The sequence below is a fragment of the Neolamprologus multifasciatus genome, chromosome 14, assembly GCF_963576455.1.
Source record: "Neolamprologus multifasciatus chromosome 14, fNeoMul1.2, whole genome shotgun sequence".
NCBI classification, from domain to species: Eukaryota; Metazoa; Chordata; class Actinopteri; order Cichliformes; family Cichlidae; genus Neolamprologus; species Neolamprologus multifasciatus.
Window position 1 is genome coordinate 25768992 of NC_140452.1, and position 23474 is coordinate 25792465.

The following is a 23474-nucleotide window of genomic DNA, read 5'->3' on the forward strand; positions in this document are numbered from 1 at the left end:
TTGTGCTTGTTCTAATTTGAAATACACTCCAATTGAAAGAGGGCTTATTTAAAAAAACAAAACAAAAAAAGACCCCACACACACATTTTAACACCACATTGTTACCCTTGTAGAAGGTGTCTGAATGGAGGGCTGCCTCTGCCAATTGTAGCTGTATTCTGCCAGCCTTTCCTGGATGAATGGTGCCAAGTAAAACTTCTTCCCACAATCAATTCTTACCTGATCCCACAGACGGAAGATAAAACACAGACAAACATAAAGCAGCACCTTTAAACACAGGAAGCATCCAAGCCATCCCTAAAGTACCATAAAACATTTAGTTAAACCTAGACTGGGTAATAACAGACTGGAAATAAGTTCATACAAATAGCATGAGTCAGGTTATTTTACCTGTACACTCCCTCATAAATAATGATGTTGTCTTTAACTGGCATAGTGAAATGACTGACAATGGTCTTGCTAAAACCATCAAAAGCCATAACATAGGTCACTCCAAACATAGCAAGTTCCTCATTTGGATCCAAATGGAGCTTATGACCCATGTACTCTGCATTGTAGGGTGTGGGGTTTAGATTTCGGACACCTTACAATGAAGCAATCAAATGATTAAAAACTCAGCAATATCAATGGACAAATGAACACAAGATATTAAGGGGGGGGGGGGAACCTTGTTATTTTGGAGTGCTCCACATACTGACTTACAAGGGTTTCAGCGGAGAACCTGACAGTCGCTCCGAAATAAAACTAACTAACAAGATATTAGCTTATAGAGAAGTGCATTGGTAAAATAGCTTTACACTTCCTGACTCCATCCGTCAGGAAGTCAGTGATCCATCGGCCGATGGGTTCAGGCACATTCTTCTGGGAAAGCTTGCTTTGGAGAAGGTCTGGAAAGATGGTGTTTAAGGCAGAGCTGAAATCCACAAACAGGATCCTGGTGTAGATTCCCAGGGAGTCCAGATGCTGCAGGATGAAGTGTAGAGCCATGTTGATAGCATCGTCTACAGACCTGGCTCTGTATGCAAACTGCAGGGGGTCCAGGAGGCGGGCCGTGAGGGTCTTGAGATAGTAGAGAACCAGGCACTCAAAACACGTCATGACCACAGGTCTGTAGTCATTTAGTCCGGTGATCCCTGGCTTCTTGAAAGCTATATATGATATAAAAATGATATAAAAAATGTTAATCACCAAAAGAAATTATACCATAGTTCTTATAAAGCCTTTAAAATCAAAACACCAGCAGTGTGGCAATGTTGTTGACTTACACTGTATATAAAACGTTGACTTTGGCTACATCAATTTTTTTTACTGTATTATAAACATTTTCTACCATGAAGAGTAAAGTATTTTGGGTTGAATTAAAATGAGCCTTTCCTCCCTGGTCCCTTTTTGTCATTGTTAGTGTGCTCAGAGATCAGGCCCAGCACAGTATCTACCTGGTTATGTTCAAGGAGCTGGAGGGGATAACTCAAAAACAACCAGCGTCTCAGGCCCTGGATGGGTAGACGGACGGAGCAGGTTGTATGCTGCAACATCAGTGGAAGTGAGTTTCACTGACTCATCAACTTGTCTGAGGTTTCATAGCCTCCTCCACACTAAAACAGATGTCACATATTTAACTGACAAATATCTGTTAGATTTTATAACAATCACTCTCCTCTATTTACTAATTTCTCTTCAAGTTCAGTTTTTTGGAAATGTCAGAGGTTTTCCATCAAATAAACCAGGTCTGGTACTGTAACCAATATGTCAGCTTATCAAAAAATAACAGCTGAAACAGTATCTTTAACAACAGAGGACTATTTGGGGTTTGACAGCTACCGGCCATTTGAGCTCGTTCACGATAAGCAACAATACAACGTGAACGAGCTCGGTCTTAACTTGGTATGGTATGTTTAATGCACAAAACAAATAAAGTTAAATAGAAATCAAATTAAACATACCTTACCGAGTTAAGGGATACCACAACACTCTTAAAGTAGTGCTAACCACATCGAAACAGTAACAAACAAACTCGTTTGGCAAACTCCGTTTAGCATCGTACCTAATTATCATGCTAACAAGCATATCCGGGATTAGAGAACCAATGGCTCTTAACACTGCTTTATATCATACCGTCATGACATTGAATAAGCATAAAAAAAAATCTTACCTAGCAGGGGCATGGATAATGGTGAATTGTGACTAATGGCTATGACGCCAAAAGATGTCAGTAAGCTCACACAAGCTCGCTATGCCAAAGCTACAAGACATGCATGCTCATACCTCCTCCCGCCCAAGTTGGCTACCAAATTGACTGTTGCGAAAACTCGTGAGCCAACGACGTCATAATACTTAAAGGCAATTGTCGCGTATAAATCTGGATGTAACCGTACAGTGCACATCAAACAATAAATTAACACTGGGATACAGCACCATATCATAAAGTCCTCCATTATTAATTTAGCTAATGTGCTATAAGCTAAATCGGTTTCCGACAATCTTACTTTTCTGAATAAAAACACCAGTGTTGGGTAAGTTACTTTAAAATAGTAACTTAGTTACATTACTAGTTACTTCTATCAAAAGTAACTCAGTTACTTCAAGTTACTCGTTACTTTCAAAGTAACTAGTTACTAGGGAAAGTAACTTTGGTTTTACTCAGAATTCCCTTGTTAATGTGTTGCTTCCATAACTTTGCCAGTCTTCTAGCTTGCTTACTTGCCACAAGTGCACTGTGCCACCTACCAATAGAAAGGAAAAAATAATGTGCATATTTCCACGAGAGAAATCCCACGCCTGGACCGTCATTGACTGCTGCCATGATTCTAGCCTACGTCACAGTGTCATGTGCGCCTTTTACATCCAACACAAAAACTGCAGTCGTGGTGCTTTCGATTGTACTCAGAACTCGGAAATTCTGCCTTCTGAATAGGAAGATGTAGGTAACACCAGACTGCAGATGAGCTGCATACAGGGCTGGACTGGGACAAAAAAATCGGCCCGGGCATTTTGACTAGAAACTGGCCCACCATTATAGGAAAAATCATAAAGCCTTTGAATGAAAGCAAACACTGTTGTGACAGTGATGTACACTGTTCTGATGGTATATATGTATCAATCTATCAATCCTTTGTTGTAAGATTCAGATAATTATTTTTTAAAAGCTAGACATTTTAAATGAGAATAAGAAAGAAAAGTATTTCTTTGTGCCCCCCTCTCCCTGTTAATGCCCTACCTGCCCCCCCTGGCAAAACTTTGCTAGATCCACCCCTGCAGAGTTACCAGCTGTCAGCTACCTAAAAAAGGATCCTGGGGTTATCTGTCTCTCAGAAACAGTTCATAACTTCCCTTCAACTCATCCATGTCACCTAAGAGGTAAACCTGTTTCTCCATCACCTGTTCAGCTCTGATGATTCAGTAAGGACATCTCCTGGTTTCATCTTCATGTTTCCCTCTCACCAGATAACCAAACCCACATCATGACCAGCAGCTTTTTTTGCAGCTGTGGCTCCAGCAAACATCAGCTGATACTAGAAATTAATATTAAATAAATTCTAACAACAGCTGATCAAGCTTAAACGTGCTGCTGTTGTTTAACGCGACATCGGCTGGTTTCCTCTTTCTGGCGCAAAGTGGGCGATAAACAAACAAGAGAGCCGATCAGCTGATCGTTGATCAGTTTCATGATTGAAGTAGAAACGGGAGAGGGAGGGGGGAGAATGAAAGAAGAAGAGGCAGCTGTGCAGCAAACACAGAATAACTCCAGCTTTGTGTCTTTTTCATTGTAGCTGAATTACGGGACAAATTGTTCCTTTTCACCTCAATAAGAAACGCGTAATATTTTCTCTGAATACCAGACGGGACGGTTGGCAACTCTAACTTATGAACAAAATAAAGTTCAACATCATTAACTTCATAGCACCCACCCAGCTGTATAGAAACTCCGTCATGCTTGCTAGTACGCAGTACGGAAAAAGTCAGAATAACGAAAATAACTCCACCTAAACTTGGTTTATATCTGACCCAGATAGACTGCAGGTCATAACTTCTTACCTGAAGTTCAGTTCATACTTGGACCGGCGGCCGCCTCGGGTCTCTTTTCCTTCTGCGTCTCCTTTCCCTCATCCACCTGCTGCCTCCACCACTTGCTAATGTTACTGAATCTGTGGAAGCTCCGCGATAGCCACCACACGAAGTAACGAGTAACGACCCTATCTAAATCCCAGTAACGACTAACGCGTTCCTGATTTTGGCATAATAACTAGTTACCGTGCTCGTTACCACAATAATAACGTAGTTACTGTAACGAGTTACTTAATAACGCGTTAGTCCCAACACTGAAAAACACAAAGCATTTCCCTTCAATAACTCTTACCAGGGCTGGACGCTGGCCGGATGGGTGAGAGTGAGACAGTGGGGCCGCAACCTCGAAAACGAATATACACCGTCTTTTCCCGGTTGCCATTCAACGATAACAGCCTGTCAATATTAATGTTAGCATAATGGCTAATACTGACGTTCAGGGCACGTGGAACGTGAAAGTTCTAAACGAATGAAAAGGACCGCCTACCGTGACGTCACAGCACGTTTTCCTTTGAAGTGTAAGATTAAAGGCATGTGAGGGCTTAAATACTCCTCAGGTAACAACCACTGCACCAACTGCACCTAGCGTTGAAAAGACATTTTAACTAAATTAATTTATTGATTCAATAGGCTTCTAAAAGTCGTCTAAAGGTTTCGCTATAGGTTCTTTATCATTAGGCAAGGCAACCATTCTAACTGCACCTAGCGTTGAAAACAAATTTTAACAAAATTTATTGATTCAATAGGCTTCTAAGAATCTCCAACCCAAACTCTCTATAGAAATGTGGCGCTCAGTATTCGGCCGCACAACTTCTTCAGACACTGATGGCTTTGAGGAGCTTGACAGCTGTTATTCTGAGCCTGATGGGTTCCTCTTACCGATTTTTGATTCCAGAGATGAACAGTTACCCACCTCTGAAACAACTGAGGTTCCTATGAGCAGCGATGTCTGTGAAACTCCTCAACCAAGAGCACAGTGCAGTACTTCAGATGCTGATATCTTTGAGCTTGACGAATATTATATAGTTCCCGATGGGCTTGTTTTACCGATTTTTGATTCCGCAGATGAACAGCTAGACACCTCTGAAACAACAGAGGTTCCCACAAGCAGTGAATTTGATGGATCTGAGGAGAATGATAATGTTGTTGGAGGAAGTCTTCAAAGAGAGGAAGGAGAAACAATTTTTTCCCGAGTTCAAACAAGCTTTTCAGCTCTTTCTTCCTTTATTATGGCTCCAGTTGAGTCTGTGAGCCGAGGAGTAACTTATGTCACCGGCCAAATCCTTAATATTGGTCGAGCACCATTTACCTCACCCACGAGTGAGTCTAGTGAACTGTCTCCCACTTCTGAAACAACTGAGGCTCCTACAACCAGTGTTCATATGAACAACGTTGAACAGGAACAGTCTCCCACCAGTGAAACACACTTTCCTACACCCAGTGTTCATATGAACAACGTTGAACAGGAACAGTCTTCCACCAGTGAAACACAGGTTCCCACAACCAGTGATGTTCATGAAAGACCTCAGCCAGGAGAAGGGTATAGTTTAAATGAAACAAACAACCCTCCTTCTCTAGCTAATATTGGTTCAAAAATGTTTAAAAACAACTGGATCATGAATAATGTACGCAGCTGGGCATCTTTGTTTGAACCGGAAAGGGAGGAAACGATTGTATACAGATTTAAAAGTCCGCAAAGCAACGAACAGTCGCCCTCTGAAACAATTGAGGTTATCAAAACCATTGTTTCTGTAGATACACATGAAAATGAACAGTCCCCCACCTCAAAAAGAGTTGTATATTCAAGGGACCAGTTTATAACGCCTGACTCAGCGGAGGTTCCTACAACCACTGTTTATATGAACAACTCTGAAGATGAAGACACTTCGACCAGTGACAGTTACAGCACTGATTTATTCAATGGCGTCCTTCCAGAACCTTCAGATATTAACAGATCTGAAGAGTATGAACAAACAAACAACGTAAGTATTTTTCCCAGAGTTTACACAAACCTTTCAGCTTTGTATTCATTTATTAGAGCTGCAGTTGAGTCTCTGGGACAAGGAGTACTTTTCGTCATCAGGCCCATCCTTACTATTTGTGGAACACCGTTTACCTTATTGTTCAATCTGTACAATAAGGTTACTTGGCATATGTTTCCCCTGGCCCACAGACGAATTTCATCCCTAATTCCTACACTGAGAAGATTCTTACGTGCACATTGTTGTGCAATTGTTATAATTGTTTTGTTGCATTTATTTACAATCGCACTTGTAATAGCCGTCGGCATGAAAGATCCAATTAGTTTATCATTAATTCTAGCAAACAAAAACCAATTGCTATAGCAACATTTTCACATGAAATTCAATATCCATAGCATATAATGACATCACAACTATCCCCCAGCCAGTCGCTGCAGATGGCTGCTCCTATGAGTCTGGTTCTGCTGGAGGTTTCTCTCTGTTAAAAGTGAGTTTTTCCTCCCCACTGTCGCCTTAGTGCTTACTCATAGGAGATCATTTGATTGCTGGGGGTTTCTCTTTAATACTGTGTGGTTTTAACCTTACAGTATAAAGAGCTTTGAAGTGCCTGTTGTAACTTGGCACTATTAGATAGACTTCAATAGGCTTCAACTGATAAAACATTGAAAAAATAAAAAATGAATCAATCAATCAATAAATAATGGTGTGTGTGTGCGTTTTTGATTTTTCTATACCAACGTAAGTGCTAAAGCTTAGTGGGTTACAATTATAGCCCATAATTGTAAGAATAATATGTGGCTTTTAACAGATTATTCTTGTAACAAATGTGACTGTGCTGAGTGGCCGTAGCACTGTGCACAGGATAAAACCTCTTGATTTTAGTGTCATGTAGAACTAGATTCAGGCCAAAGATTGCATTTAAGCAACATCGGTGATTAGAAGCCAGTGTTTTGATCTTTTTGTTTTTGTTTTTTTAAAGTCTTTCTGATAAGGTTATTTTGAAGTTTATTTTTAAGTCATAGACCTATTTATATTGGTTTCCCTGGTTTTAAACAGAAAATTTAAGCTCTTCATTAAAACAAATGCAGTGTTTACCCGTACAGGTACTGACAGCCACTAGAGGTCCCTTTACTCAACGTTTACATTCATCAGTAACTTCCTTCTCAAATGCCAAATGCTAATGCTTGCCAGATTAAATAGGCTTGTTAAGGGACAATATGTTTTGTTCTTAATATCAGATTATGTTATCTGTCATGTCTTTTTCATCATTCATATTCTATTGATGAGACTTTCGATGGAGGAGTAGCAAATACGCAAAGATTAACTGGTGATTTCTACAGTGTTTTTACTGGCTGCATGTACAAAAACTCAGAAAGCCTTTCAAGAAGACAGAGTAAAGATGAATTTATAATACCTTCATTTAGACTGCGTATTTATCAGATTTTTGCTGACATTGACTCTACTTCAGAATACAATATATATTTTTGCGTTCAACGTTCGATAATGCATCACACACAAAAGCATCAGCTCTAAGAGCCTTGCTTAGAGAATGCTTTGTAGTAAATCAGAAGAGTCGACTCCCATTGAGCGAGAGCCGGCTCCTCACTTTATTTCCTTTCGCTGCTCAGCTCTCACACAGTGGCTCAGCTATGCTCCAATCCCTCCATATTGTGGCCAATCACATGCGAGGATATAGGACAATATCATTATGTGAAAAACAGAGAGAGTGAGAGACGCGGCAGTCAAGTGGAGTGTGCGTCTGTCCTCTCAGTAAGTGAGTGAGACAGTAGACAGCGGTGAGGAGGGCTGTGCGAGTGCATCGCAAAAACACATAAATATGCCTGACACCTGTAAACGAAGCAGCATCTGGCTGCAGTTTAAATACTTTTTTGTCTCGGTCTCGTCTCAACTTTGTCTTGGTCTCAATACCCTCTGGTCTTGGTCTTGGTTTAGGCGGTCTTGACTACAAGTCTAATGATCTCATCCACTTGCATATCTGGTGTGATCAGAGGTGGCAAAAGTACAGCTATTCGGTACAAGTCGTACAGTTATTAGTGTTAAGAAATACTCAAGTAAAAGTTGAAGTATTAAACTGATTAAACTTCAGCCTCTGAAAAGCACTTACAGAAAGTAAATGGGTCAATGGGTCTAGTTTATGTTGCCTACATTGTTGAGGATGACTTTGCATCTAAACAGGAAAATGAGCACAGTCAGGGGTTAAAGTAGCATTCAGCAGGCGGGGGAACCCTAAATTTGGTTGTAATGGCTCAGTGTGGGGAAACACGACTGAAAATAAATTCTACTGAGAGCTCCTGCAGATTTTCTTAGTGTAGAGGCTGTGATCAGCTGATCTGCTGCTGTTTGTGGATGGACACAACTGAACTCAGCATGATGTCAGCAGATGTTTCATGAGTTGTCCTGGCTGATTTCCATCCTCTGCACTAACTGGAGCTGGGTGATATGGCCAAAAATATTTATCACAATACATATTTGAAAATTTGCGGTAACGATATAACTGATGATATAATAAATGTGAGACAAAATACAACTTTTTTTCATGTGCATTAAAGCTATAAAAAAATTTAACAGTGCAAATGCAACTTCCTTGCTGAAAGTTTAACCAAAAAGGCATTTCTATTAGAAATGGGCTGACATATCCTGAGGACAATGTTCCCTCTAATTTTTCATTTGTCTGAGGCTACGTCCACACGTACCCGGGTATTTTTGAAAACGCAGATTTTTCTATGCGTTTGCACCTTTCGTCCACACATAAACGCCGTTTTCGGTCACTGAAAACTGAGATTTCTCAAAACGCCTGCAAGGGTGGATATTTTTGAAAAAGCAGTTTTTGCATTTACATGTGGACGAGAAAAACGGAGAAAACGCAGCGTCAAAGGTGTGCGCCTTTTTTGACGTCACACTGTGCGCCACGTTATTGTTTCGGTGAAATTAATTTCTACAATACTGTTACTGTTAATTGTACTCTCTGCAGTGTTTAAATCCTTACATATACACACACAGTTACTGTCCCTCCACACATACGACTCTGTTCTGCTTCTATGCCCCAGCTTTGTTTACTATTTCCCGCCGAGGCTTATAGACTTCTGATTGGCCAACATTTCTACACGGTTAGGAATATATCGCCACCTGTTGCTTTGGCATGTTCCTAGCAGCATTTTCCTTCATTTCTGCGTTTACGTGTGGATGGGATTATTTTTAAAATGAAAACGGAAAATCTCAGTTTTCAAAAAAACCCGTGTACGTGTGGACGTAGCCTGAGTGAACACACAAACTCCCTGAGCGGTCCCTTGGACCAGCGGTCCCCAACCCCCGGGCCTCGGACCAGTACCGGTCTGTGAGTCGTTTGGTACCAGGCCGCGAGAGTTGAGGCTCAGGTGTGAAATGTATGGTTTTCAGGGTTTTTATCGGTTTTCAGCGTTATTTTGTTATCGTTTTTATCGTTAACTCGGTTTTCCTGGGTCTTTTCACGTGTGTTATGAATAAATCTTCTTTTTTCGGTACCGGTACTAGTTTTATTTTGTTGTATTTATCTTGTATTTAACTTGAACTCCAATTTTGAAAACAAAGCTTTCTTTTTTAAAACTATTTACAGAACAATCAGGTGTTCTGCATCAAATTTGATGCCACGCAATGATAGCATTCAGGAAGAAAATCAAACATTGCATATATTTTTATCATAACTCTGGTTTTATGTGGCCTATCAACACAATTTAAAAACTTGTATAAAGTCCACACTTTTTACGTCAATTGTTCCGTCTGTCCTGCTCACATCTCCAATGGTTGTACACGTGTCATTAACGTGGCTTCACTCCACATCAGCCACGCCGCTTTGCTAGCTAAAACACCGGTCTCGGCACATAAGGACGCTGTTATAGCCTGTCAACGACGCTGATTAGCTGTATATACGAATGTGAATCTCATTATTGGCTGGACTATGGGATAAGGTGGCATTGTTCTAATCCCATACGGAAGCAGCTAGTCACTTACTGACTAACACTGCAAAACAAAAATGTTAAAGTATTCATTTTAATTTCAATTCAGGTTAGACTTTTTTTCTGTGCGCAGAGACTGTGCCAGCAGACAGTTTTTGACTCTCAGTGTGCCACAGTGTCCGCTTCAGGCAGTGTTGCCAACTCCTCAGTAAGGAAAATCGCTATTGGCTGTCCTAAACGTCGCTAGAAGTCGCTAAATGAAGTCATCGCCTAATTTGCATAATTGGTCATGCTAATGTAATTGTAACCTACGTTGTTGGAGAGAGAAATAACATTGTGGAAGAGACATAAAGTGAGTAAAAAACGTCCTAAATGCATTTAGAGTTTATTTAGAACTACAAATTAAATTTCTTTTAGCAATTATTGTTTTTTTTTAATGTCACAATTTCAACCCTGCTCCTTAATCCGGGCTTGGACCGGCAAAAGTGACCCAAAATAGGCACTCTGGTGGAGTTACTTTGTGTGTGTGTGTTTATAAGTGGTTTTAAACCTTGTGATCCACAAAACAGCATAAGAGTAAACGAGTAAAAGAAGAACTGACTGCGTTACAGCACCCGCTGCTTGTTGAGAGTAAAAGCAATATGCGCTTTCACGTCTTTTTTTAGCAACTTTTTTTAGAAAAAAAGTCGCTAGGGGGTCTGAAAACTCGCTAAATATAGCGACAAAGTCGCTAAGTTGGCAACACTGGCTTCAGGTCCCAAAGTCAAATGAACACTGCGGCACACTGAGAGTCAAAAACTATCTAAATTCTTTCATCTTTAATAAAATGATCAGTGTTGCTGCTTTATCAGGTGTAACAATTAAGTTTAACATCCATGAAAACAGAATTTATTACATTTAACGGAGTTAGAAGTTATCATGAAGTTAGCTCGCTAGTTTCGCTAGTTACCTAAACATGATATTCTGTTCTGACTGAGAGATTTCTGAAAAAATTCAAACTTACAGCTCTGCTATCACTTCCAACTAAACTTCCAACTGTCCAAATGAAGACAGAAAACTAAACAGCAGTGATGTTTGTAGGGTTACTGAAGTTGGACTAGGTGGTATATAATGATGTGCTACGTGATTGCTAGCGACACAGCTATGTTAGCATAACATAAACGGTGAAGCTGGAGGACGAACGCTTTTTCCACTCGATAAAAGTTAACATGAGGGTTCTCGATGGTTAGGGACAAATACAATCGCATGGCAGGATGCTGTAAATGGACCAAACTTCAGTCAGGAGAACAACTGAGAAAATCCATCCACAATACGAAGTTAGTCATTATTATACTGCAGACACATGGGAATAGAGCAGCTGTGATACAATACAGCATTATAGTGATGTGTTGGTCGCAAACTAAATGGCTCTTAGAGCCGGATCGTTGAAGCGAACTAGGCGAGCTGTGGGTTTTTTCCCCCCTTTCTCTCAACTTCTCTCACACTTTTTTCCCGCTTCCGGTGCACGTGAGCCTTGTGCTTGTGCTGGGAAGAGGGGGGAGGGGCGGTAGTTACACTCGCAGTAGCACAGGAACAGAGCAGGAAGGAAAGACAGAAAGAGAGCCAGGGACAACATCACATACACAACTATTTTCAGTTGCAGATGATAAAGGATTCAGAAAGTTTATTCATGTAGGCTTATATGACAGAGAATGTGCATCTTCTTTTTGTTTTCATATTTTAATTTATATTTAATTGTGTTGTGGTTTGCAGTGTTTTGTGTTGTTTCACTTTAAATTTGCTTAAAAGGAAAAAAGCTGAAAATTTAAATTGTTAAAAGTTGAACTGTGAATACTTGGTTTTTGTATTATATGATTTATTTATTACATTTTATGTGGAGTGAATAAATAAAAGTATATTTACGGTGGCCCCTAAAGACAAAGCATGTACAAACTCCAAAACACATACAAATGCCAAAACACGTAAAAACTCCAAAACACGTACAAAATACAACGGAGGTGCTCCAGGATGCTAGGCACAGTGTTGAGCTTTTGTTACCTAGTGGCTACACAAGCCAGCAAGTACCAACGACCGGATTTGGTGTGTGGTAGTAAATAATTTGAATATATATGAGTGCTTGTGTATAAATACACAAACCATACACATATTCTTTCAATTGTGTAATTTAAGTGATCTAGGTAGCTGTTTTGGAAGTTCAGTTCATGCTAGAAATGTGTTTTGGAGTTTGTACGTGCTTTTTGGAGATTGTACGTGCTTTTTGGAGTTTGTACGTGCTTTTTGGAGTTTGTACGTGGTTTTGTCTCTAGGGGCCACCATATATATTTATATATATATATATATATATATATATATATATAACATATATAAATAAAACCACTTTTTTTTACATTAGTAATTCCTTTGGTGCATAATTTTATATTATTTTTAATAATAAATTAATTAAAGCAACAAAACAACCTGAAGAGCCGGTTCGGAGCCGAAAGAGCCGGTTCTCTAAAAAGAGCCGGAAATCCCATCAGTACAGCATTAATGAATCAATGGTACAGAAGTGGAGGAAGCAAGAAGAATGAGTAGAATGAGTTAACCCTAACCCTTGACTTAGATCACTTCTTAATGTTTGGTTTATTTTAGTGTTTTATTTGTTCCTGAGTAAATCGGTTTGGCTGTGATTAAAGTTAAGCTAAATAACATATTACTCACAGTTAAATTAAGAGGGGACGGCAGTAAAAACTCCGTATTTTACTTTTTTATTTGGCACACTGCAGTTTTATGTTGCAAAGCTTCTCTTTTTAACTTTAGTGGATATTATACATCAGTGGTCTCCAGCCTTTTTTGCGCCACGGACCGGTTTATGCCCAACAATATTTTCACGGACCGGCCTTTAAGGTGTCGTGAATAAATACAACAAAATAAAACTAGTACCGGTACCGAAAAAAAGAAGATTCATTCATAACACACGTGAAAAGACCCAGGAAAACTGAGTTAACGATAAAAATGATAACAAAATAACGCTGAAAACCGATAAAAACCCTGAAAACCATACATTTCACACCTGAGCCTCAACTCTCGCGGCCCGGTACCAAACGACTCACGGACCGGTACCAGTCCGAGGCCCGGGGGTTGGGGACCGCTGTTATACATGGTTATCCTCAGGCAATGTTCCCTCTAAGCTGTGCGTGTGCGCAATTGCGCACTGCCGGTACGGTCTCTGCGCACAGAAAAAAAATCTAACCTGAATTGAAATTAAAATAAATACTTTAACATTTTTGTTTTGCAGTGTTAGTCAGTAAGTGACTAGCTGCTTCTGTATGGGATTAGAACAATGCCACCTTATCCCATAGTCCAGCCAATAATGAGATTCACATTCGTATATACGCAGCTAATCAGCGTCGTTGACAGGCTATAACAGCGTCCTTATATGCTGAGACCGGTGTTTTAGCTAGCAAAGCGGCGTGGCTGATGTGGAGTGAAGCCACGTTAATGACACGTGTACAACCATTGGAGATGTGAGCAGGACAGACGGAACAATTGACGTAAAAAGTGTGGACTTTATACAAGTTTTTAAATTGTGTTGATAGGCCACATAAAACCAGAGTTATGATAAAAATATATGCAATGTTTGATTTTCTTCCTGAATGCTATCATTGCGTGGCATCAAATTTGATGCCGAACACCTGATTGTTCTGTAAATAGTTTGAAAAAAGAAAGCTTTGTTTTCAAAATTGGAGTTCAAGTTATTTTTACTTCCAATAGTATTAACATACTACACAGGTCATGAACAAGATTTTTCTTTTAAATGTTCATTGTAAGTGGGCTAAAGCAGTTAATTAAAAGTAGTCTAAAATAAATGTAAATGCTGTAATTTGATTATTTTAATAAACCATGTAACTTGGATGGATTCGATGCCGGCGTGACCACAGTGCACACGTCTGCTGTTGCTCACAGTGGTCCAAGGCAGCGGTCCCCAACTTTTTTTGCACCACGGACAACATTTTCACGGACCGGCCTTTAAGGTGTTGCGGATAAATACAACAAAATAAAACTAGTACCGGTCCCGAAAAAAGATTTATTCATAACACACGTGAAAAGACCCAGGAAAACCGAGTTAACGATAAAAACGATAACAAAATAACGCTGAAAACCGATAAAAACCCTGAAAACCATACATTTCACACCTGAGCCTCAACTCTCGCGGCCTGGTACCAAACGACTCACAGACCGGTACTGGTCCGAGGCCCGGGGGTTGGGGACCGCTGGTCCAAGGGACCGCTCGGGGAGTTGTGTTCACTCAGGCTACGTCCACACGTACACGGGTTTTTTTGAAAACTGAGATTTTCCGTTTTCATTTTAAAAATAATCCCGTCCACACGTAAACGCAGAAATGAAGGAAAATGCTGCTAGGAACATGCCAAAGCAACAGGTGACGATATATTCCTAACCGTGTAGAAATGTTGGCCAATCAGAAGTCTAGAAGCCTTGGCGGGAAATAGTAAACAAAGCTGGGGCATAGAAGCAGAACCAAGTCGTATGTGTGGAGGGACAGTAACTGTGTGTGTATATGTAAGGATTTAAACACTGCAGAGAGTACAATTAACAGTAACAGTATTGTAGAAACTATTTTCACCGAAACAATAACGTGGCGCACAGTGTGACGTCAAAAAAGGCGCACACCTTTGACGCTGCATTTTCTCCGTTTTTCTCGTCCACACGTAAATGCAAAAACTGCGTTTTCAAAAATATCCACCCTTGCAGGCGTTTTGAGAAATCTCCGTTTTCAGTGACCGAAAACGGCGTTTACGTGTGGACGAAAGGTGCAAACGCATAGAAAAATCTGCGTTTTCAAAAATACCCGGGTACGTGTTAGAGATGGCACGATACCACTTTTTTATGTCCGATACCAATACCGATATCATAAATTTGGATATCTGCCGATACCGATATGAATCCGATATAGTGTGTTTTTTTTTATCAATAAAACGGTTTTTTTTTAATATCTTGCTGCATTTTGTATAAGTTCATACTCAAGTTTATATAAATAACAACACTAAAGCTATTCTGTTATACCTGTATGTAAAAAATACACTGCGCCCAAAATATTTCATAGTTCAGCAACACTGATCAATCTAATAAACTTAAACCTACTCCATCCTCCCTATTCTGGTATTTTAAAGAGTACTTAGCAGAAATATTAAGCAACCTAACTAATAGGGTTGCAAACTCCCAGCAAAAAATAAATAAATAGGGAACCACCCTCCACCTCATGATGCTTAATTGATGTAATCAAATTTAATTTGATGCAGGGGGAAAAATGCACAGAAATAAGTTATTTTTCAAGAATAATTAAATAGATTCAACATCTTTCTTCAACAGAATTGCAGACTGCACAGATGGTATCTTCCCAAAGGAAAAAGTACTATAGCTTACTAGGGTATATTAGACTTAACAGTTACTATTAGGGCTGGGTATCGTCACTGATTTCTAGAATCGATTCAATTCCGATTCACAAGGTCCCGAATCGATTCGATCCACGATTCGATTTAATTCGATTCGATTCGATTCACTTCGATTTGAATCTGGGAAATTTTGACAGTCAGAAATATTATAATTCAGATCAGTACATTTACATATTTTTGTATCTATAAAAAGGAAGCTGACACACGCAAGACTTTATCAAAGGTGTGAGCGTCACAGCAGATGCCTTTGTGTCAAAGTAGCTGAGGATAAAACACAGAAAAACATGAAGGCGATTTTCCTGGCCTGGGATTTTATAAAAAATATTCTGCAGTACATCAAAAACGAAAGAAAACCATTAATCAACATATGAACATTACCTCTGAAGTTACAGCGGTAAGCGTTTTGCATTTTGCATAATTTTAAAAAAGTTTACATTTGTTCAGTATTGAACGGCAGAAATTAGGTTTTCTTTTCGGAAGTATATAAAACGGGGGAAAAAAACGTCGGCCGACAGCGCTGTAAACAACGGTAGTCTTGTGCATAACAAGCAACCAATAATGCAGAAAACAGTACAGAGAGAGAGAGAGAGAGAGAGCTGTGGTCGAAGCAAAACAGTAAAAGTAAGAGTGAATACATGACGATGTTTATGTGAAGCGTAGTTTGGATCTTCTTTTGCTGCTGGTTCGGTCAATATTGTTTGGAGAGACATCAAACTAACAGCTTCAGAATCAGCGCATAAAGGGCGTGAACACAAAGCGCTGAACCGCCGACAGATCAGAATCAGCGAGCTGTCAGCTTTCAGCCCCGACCGTGAGAAAGGCGACATCTAACTGATTCTGATCCGCGGGTCGCGCTGTGTGTTTAAGTCTTTGTGCAGAATCCGTGTTCCTGCTCTCATTTACTGTCTTAGCTGTTTGGTGGTTGTTGAAATTTTGTGAGATTTCACCAGAGATTCTGGTATTTCGGGCAAAATAAATTTATATTAAAAAATCGATTCAGGATTTTAATGAATCGATTTTACGTTATCCAAGCCAGAATCGATTTTAATCGATAAATCGATTATAAAAACCCACCCCTAGTTACTATATACAGTAATGGACTTCTATATATTTTACATCAGATTAAAACTTTGGGTGTAAGAGTCAGATAATTATTTATTAAAAACTAGACATTTTAAATGAGAATAAGAAAGAAAAGTATGTCTTTGTGCCCCCTTTTCCCTGTTCATGCCCTATCGGCCCCCCTGGCTAAACTTTGCTAGATCCGCTCCTGCACAGTTACCAGCCGTCAGCTGCATAGAAAAAGATCCTGGTGTAGACAGTAATATTAAATAAATTCTAACAACAGCTTATCAAGCTTAATAGTGCTGCTGTTGTTCAGCCGCTGGTTTCCTCTTTCTGGTGAGAAGTGGGCCAAAAACTAAGAAGAGAGACGGACTCCGGACAGAAAAGCCGATCAGCTAATCATTAAGCAGTTTCACGATTGAAGTAGCAGCAGGAGAGAGAGAGGCAGTCGCTCCATATATCTGTTGTTAAGCTTAACGTGGGAATGCTTTACAAACATTCAGAGATGAACTTACACACTTGCTTTACTTCTCTCTGGGAAAACTTCCTCGGAGATGAAATGCTGGTTTGGTAGCGAGGCTCCAAATACACACAGCCGCTCAATCACGTGATGCATACTGCTGCTAGTGCTACGGTTATGAGCCGAGTTACGCCGTGTAGCAAGTTTTGTGAGGTGCTTTTTTGATATTTAATGGATCGGATTATATTTTTTATTTCTCGCCGATATCCGATCCAGGAATTTGGGTCAGTATCGGACCGATACGTAATATCAGATCGGTCCATCTCTAGTACGTGTGGACGTAGCCTCAGACAAATGAAAAATTAGAGGGAACATTGTCCTCAGGATATGTCAGCCCATTTCTAATAGAAATGCCTTTTTGGTTAAACTTTCAGCAAGGAAGTTGCATTTGCACTGTTAAATTTTTTTATAGCTTTAATGCACATGAAAAAAAGTTGTATTTTGTCTCACATTTATTATATCATCAGTTATATCGTTACCGCAAATTTTCAAATATGTATTGTGATAAATATTTTTGGCCATATCACCCAGCTCCAGTTAGTGCAGAGGATGGAAATCAGCCAGGACAACTCATGAAACATCTGCTGACATCATGCTGAGTTCAGTTGTGTCCATCCACAAACAGCAGCAGATCAGCTGATCACAGCCTCTACACTAAGAAAATCTGCAGGAGCTCTCAGTAGAATTTATTTTCAGTCGTGTTTCCCCACACTGAGCCATTACAACCAAATTTAGGGTTCCCCCGCCTGCTGAATGCTACTTTAACCCCTGACTGTGCTCATTTTCCTGTTTACATGCAAAGTCATCCTCAACAATGTAGGCAACATAAACTAGACCCATTGACCCATTTACTTTCTGTAAGTGCTTTTCAGAGGCTGAAGTTTAATCAGTTTAATACTTCAACTTTTACTTGAGTATTTCTTAACACTAATAACTGTACGACTTGTACCGAATAGCTGTACTTTTGCCACCTCTGATCACACCAAATATGCAAGTGGATGAGATCATTAGACTTGTAGTCAAGACCGCCTAAACCAAGACCAGAGGGTATTGAGACCAAGACAAAGTTGAGACAAGACCGAGACAAAAAGGTATTTAAACTGCAGCCAGATGCTGCTTCGTTTACAGGTGTCAGGCATATTTATGTGTTTTTGCGATGCACTCGCACAGCCCTCCTCACCGCTGTCTACTGTCTCACTTACTTACTGAGAGGACAGACGCACACTCCACTTGACTGCCGCATCTCTCTCTTTCTCTCTGTTTTTCACACAATGATATTATCCTATATCCTCGCATGTGATTGGCCACAATATGGAGGGATTGGAGCATAGCTGAGCCACTGTGTGAGAGCTGAGCAGCGAAAGGAAATAAAGTGAGGAGCCGGCTCTCGCTCAATGGGAGTCGACTCTTCTGATTTACTACAAAGCATTCTCTAAGCACGGCTCTTAGAGCTGATGCTTTTGTGTGTGATGCATTATCGAACGTTGAACGCAAAAATATATAAATATTCTGAAGTAGAGTCAATGTCAGCAAAAATCTGATAAATACGCAGTCTAAATGAAGGTATTATAAATTCATCTTTACTCTGTCTTCTTGAAAGGCTTTCTGAGTTTTTGTACATGCAGCCAGTAAAAACACTGTAGAAATCACCAGTTAATCTTTGCGTATTTGCTACTCCTCCATCGAAAGTCTCATCAATAGAATATGAATGATGAAAAAGACATGACAGATAACATAATCTGATATTAAGAACAAAACATATTGTCCCTTAACAAGCCTATTTAATCTGGCAAGCATTAGCATTTGGCATTTGAGAAGGAAGTTACTGATGAATGTAAACGTTGAGTAAAGGGACCTCTAGTGGCTGTCAGTACCTGTACGGGTAAACACTGCATTTGTTTTAATGAAGAGCTTAAATTTTCTGTTTAAAACCAGGGAAACCAATATAAATAGGTCTATGACTTAAAAATAAACTTCAAAATAACCTTATCAGAAAGACTTTAAAAAAAACAAAAACAAAAAGATCAAAACACTGGCTTCTAATCACCGATGTTGCTTAAATGCAATCTTTGGCCTGAATCTAGTTCTACATGACACTAAAATCAAGAGGTTTTATCCTGTGCACAGTGCTACGGCCACTCAGCACAGTCACATTTGTTACAAGAATAATCTGTTAAAAGCCACATATTATTCTTACAATTATGGGCTATAATTGTAACCCACTAAGCTTTAGCACTTACGTTGGTATAGAAAAATCAAAAACGCACACACACACCATTATTTATTGATTGATTGATTTTTTTTATTTTTTCAATGTTTTGTCAGTTGAAGCCTATTGAAGTCTATCTAATAGTGCCAAGTTACAACAGGCACTTCAAAGCTCTTTATACTGCAAGGTTAAAACCACACAGTATTAAAGAGAAACCCCCAGCAATCAAATGATCTCCTATGAGTAAGCACTAAGGCGACGGTGGGGAGGAAAAACTCACTTTTAACAGAGAGAAACCTCCAGCAGAACCAGACTCATAGGAGCAGCCATCTGCTGCGACTGGCTGGGGGATAGTTGTGATGTCATTATATGTTAAGGATATTGAATTTCATGTGAAAATGTTGCTATAGCAAGTGGTGTTTGTTTGCTAGAATTAGTGATTGACCTAATTAGATCTTTTCATGCCGAAGAATATTATAAGTGCAATTGTCAATACATGGAAGAAAAAAATTATAACAATTGCACAACAATGTGCACATAAGAATCTTCTCAGTGTAGGAATTAGGGATGAAATTCGTCTGTGGGTCCGGGGAAACATACGCCGAGTAATTGCCGAACACAGATTGAACAATAAGGTAACTCCACAAATAGTAAGGATGGGCCTGATGACGAAAAGTACTCCTTGTCCCAGAGACTCAACTGGAGCTCTAATGAATGAATACAAAAGGTTTCTGTAAACTCTGGAAAAAATACTTGCATTGCTCGTTTGTTCATTCTCCTCAGATCTGTTAATATCTGAAGGTTCTGGAAGGACGCCATTGAATAAATCAGTGCTGTAACTGTCACTGGTCGAAGTGTCTTCATCTTCAGAGTTGTTCATATAAACAGTGGTTGTAGGAACCTCCGCCGAGTCAGGCGTTATAAACTGGTCCCTTGAATATACAACTCTTTTTGAGGTGCGGGACTGTTCATTTTCATGTGTATCTACAGAAACAATGGTTTTGATAACCTCAGTTGTTTCAGAGGGCGACTGTTCGTTGCTTTGCGGACTTTTAAATCTGTATACAATCGTTTCCTCCCTTTCCGGTTCAAACAAAGATGCCCAGCTGCATACATTATTCATGACCCAGTTGTCTTTAAACATTTTTGAACCAATATTAGCTAGAGAAGGAGGGTTGTTTGTTTCATTTAAACTATACCCTTCTCCTGGCTGAGGTCTTTCATGAACATCACTGGTTGTGGGAACCTGTGTTTCACTGGTGGGAGACTGTTCCTGTTCAACGTTGTTCATATGAACACTGGTTGTAGGAGCCTCAGCTGTTTCAGAAGTGGGAGACAGTTCACTAGACTCACTCGTGGGTGAGGTAAATGGTGCTCGACCAATATTAAGGATTTGGCCGGTGACATAAGTTACTCCTCGGCTCACAGACTCAACTGGAGCCATAATAAAGGAAGAAAGAGCTGAAAGGCTTGTTTGAACTCGGGAAAAAATTGTTTCTCCTTCCTCTCTTTGAAAACTTCCTCCAACAACATTATCATTCTCCTCAGATCCATCAAATTCACTGCTTGTGGGAACCTCTGTTGTTTCAGAGGTGTCTAGCTGTTCATCTGCGGAATCAAAAATCGGTAAAACAAGCCCATCGGGAATTATATAATATTCGTCAAGCTCAAAGATATCAGCATCTGAAGTACTGCACTGTGCTCTTGGTTGAGGAGTTTCACAGACATCGCTGCTCATAGGAACCTCAGTTGTTTCAGAGGTGGGTAACTGTTCATCTCTGGAATCAAAAATCGGTAAGAGGAACCCATCAGGCTCAGAATAACAGCTGTCAAGCTCCTCAAAGCCATCAGTGTCTGAAGAAGTTGTGCGGCCGAATACTGAGCGCCACATTTCTACAGAGAGTTTGGGTTGGAGATTCTTAGAAGCCTATTGAATCAATAAATTTTGTTAAAATTTGTTTTCAACGCTAGGTGCAGTTAGGATGGTTGCCTTGCCTAATGATAAAGAACCTATAGCGAAACCTTTGGAGGACTTTTAGAAGCTTATAGAATCAATAAATTAATTTTGTTAAAATGTATTTTCCACGCTAGGTGCAGTTGGTGCAGTGGTTGTTACCTGAGGAGTATTTAAGCCCTCACATGCCTTTAATCTTACACTTCAAAGGAAAACGTGCTGTGACGTCACGGTAGGCGTTCCTTTTTATTCGTTTAGAACTTTCACGTTCCACGTGCCCTGAACGTCAGTATTAGCCATTATGCTAACATTAATATTGACAGGCTGTTATCGTTGAATGGCAACCGGGAAAAGACGGTGTATATTCGTTTTTGAGGTTGCGGCCTCACTGTCTCACTCTCACCCATCCGGCCAGCGTCCAGCCCTGGTAAGAGTTATTGAAGGGAAATGCTTTGTGTTTTTATTCAGAAAAGTAAGATTGTCGGAAACCGATTTAGCTTATAGCACATTAGCTAAATTAATAATGGAGGACTTTATGATATGGTGCTGTATCCCAGTGTTAATTTATTGTTTGATGTGCACTGTACGGTAGTGATGTTCGATTCGTGAACGAATCGTTCAATACTCGAGAATCACTTTACTGACTCGTGAATCATGATTCACAAGCCCAACTGACTCACTGACTCATCCCTGTTTCTGTTAGCAAACTAATTCGCTTAGTAGAAATATATCTAGCTTATAATTAAAATTGTGGGGGGAAAAAACAACAGCCAGTTTCTTAACAAAAGCATTTCTGCTCTGAACTGGAAGAAAAAACCCTGAGTAGAAGCTCACATCAAGAAAATAGCTCCTCGGTTCACAGTAGCATCGCTCTGCTAACATGCTAACAGCACATTTGAGCTACTCACCCCCTCCCTTCCTGTGCTGAATCGTAAGCGTATGCAAATCACTCAGGACTCGCTCACTCCCTCCCTCCTGTGCTGAATCATAGAGCGAACGAATCACTCAGGACTCACTAACCCCCTACCTCCTGTGCTGAATCATAGAGCGAACGAATCACTCAGGACTCACTAACCCCCTCCCTCCTGTGCTGAATCGTAAGAGTAAGCGAATCACTCAGGACTCGCTCACCCCCTCCCTCCTGTGCTGAATCATAGAGCGAGCGAACGAATCACTGACTCACTCACCCCCTCCCTCCTGGCTCACAGCTCAAACGAGTTGAACGAATCACTGACTCACTCACCCCCTCCCTCCTGTGCTGAATCATAGAGCGAACGAATCACTCAGGACTCACTAACCCCCTCCCTCCTGTGCTGAATCGTAGAGCGAGCGACGAATCACTCACTCACCCCCTCCCTCCTGGCTCACAGCTTCTTCTTCTTCTTGGTTGGCAACCAATGTTAAGGTGCATTACCGCCCCCTGGCTCACAGCTCAGTGGACATTTAGATGAGAAAATATATATTTAACACATTTAAGGAAAATACTAATAAAATACAAATAAACAAAATAAATGTTTATTAAGCAATTTTGATAGGAAATTGCTTAATTTTAGAAATGTTTTTGCTCTTTTTTGCTCTATAAAATAGTTGTTGTTTTTTTTAGAATCATTCATCTTAGCAGTGGGATTTACATGAAAAGAGAAACAAATTAAGTTTGAGTGAAAATGTAAATTTTTTGCACTCTCTGGTCAACTGACTCAGTGAATCAAATGACTCAAAAAACCCGATTCACTTTGGTGAGTGACTCATTAAAACTCGATTCAGTAAAAAGAATCAAATTTACCATCACTACTGTACGGTTACATCCAGATTTATACGCGACAATAGCCTTTAAGTATTATGACGTAGTTGGCTCACGAGTTTTCGCAACAGTCAATTTGGTAGCCAACTTGGGCGGGAGGAGGTATGAGCATGCATGTCTTGTAGCTTTGGCATAGCGAGCTTGTGTGAGCTTACTGACATCTTTTGGCGTCATAGCCATTAGTCACAATTCACCATTATCCATGCCCCTGCTAGGTAAGATTTTTTTTTTTTTATGCTTATTCAATGTCATGACGGTATGATATAAAGCGGTGTTAAGAGCCATTGGTTCTCTAATCCCGGATATGCTTGTTAGCATGATAATTAGCGACGATGCTAAACGGAGTTTGCCAAACGAGTTTGTTTGTTACTGTTTCGATGTGGTTAGCACTACTTTAAGAGTGCTGTGGTTTCCCTTAACTCGGTAAGGTATGTTTAATTTGATTTCTATTTAACTTTATTTGTTTTGTGCA

The 23474-nt window shown here is 40.0% G+C and overlaps 2 protein-coding genes across 2 annotated transcripts in view; both read right to left on the reverse strand.

Moving 5' to 3' along the window:
- The window catches only part of LOC146504154 (C5a anaphylatoxin chemotactic receptor 1-like), a 180802-nt gene that overhangs the window by 107069 nt on the left and 50259 nt on the right, over positions 1–23474 (reverse strand). The gene's annotated exons all lie outside the window — the stretch shown is intronic.
- On the reverse strand, positions 477–4333 carry LOC146504163 (uncharacterized). The gene is made up of 2 exons (XM_085130723.1): positions 2153–4333; positions 477–1148 (listed from the first exon to the last, which is right to left on the reverse strand). Exons 1-2 carry the CDS (start codon positions 2163–2165, stop codon positions 760–762), a joined length of 402 nt encoding a protein of 133 aa, XP_084986849.1. The 5' UTR covers positions 2166–4333; the 3' UTR covers positions 477–759.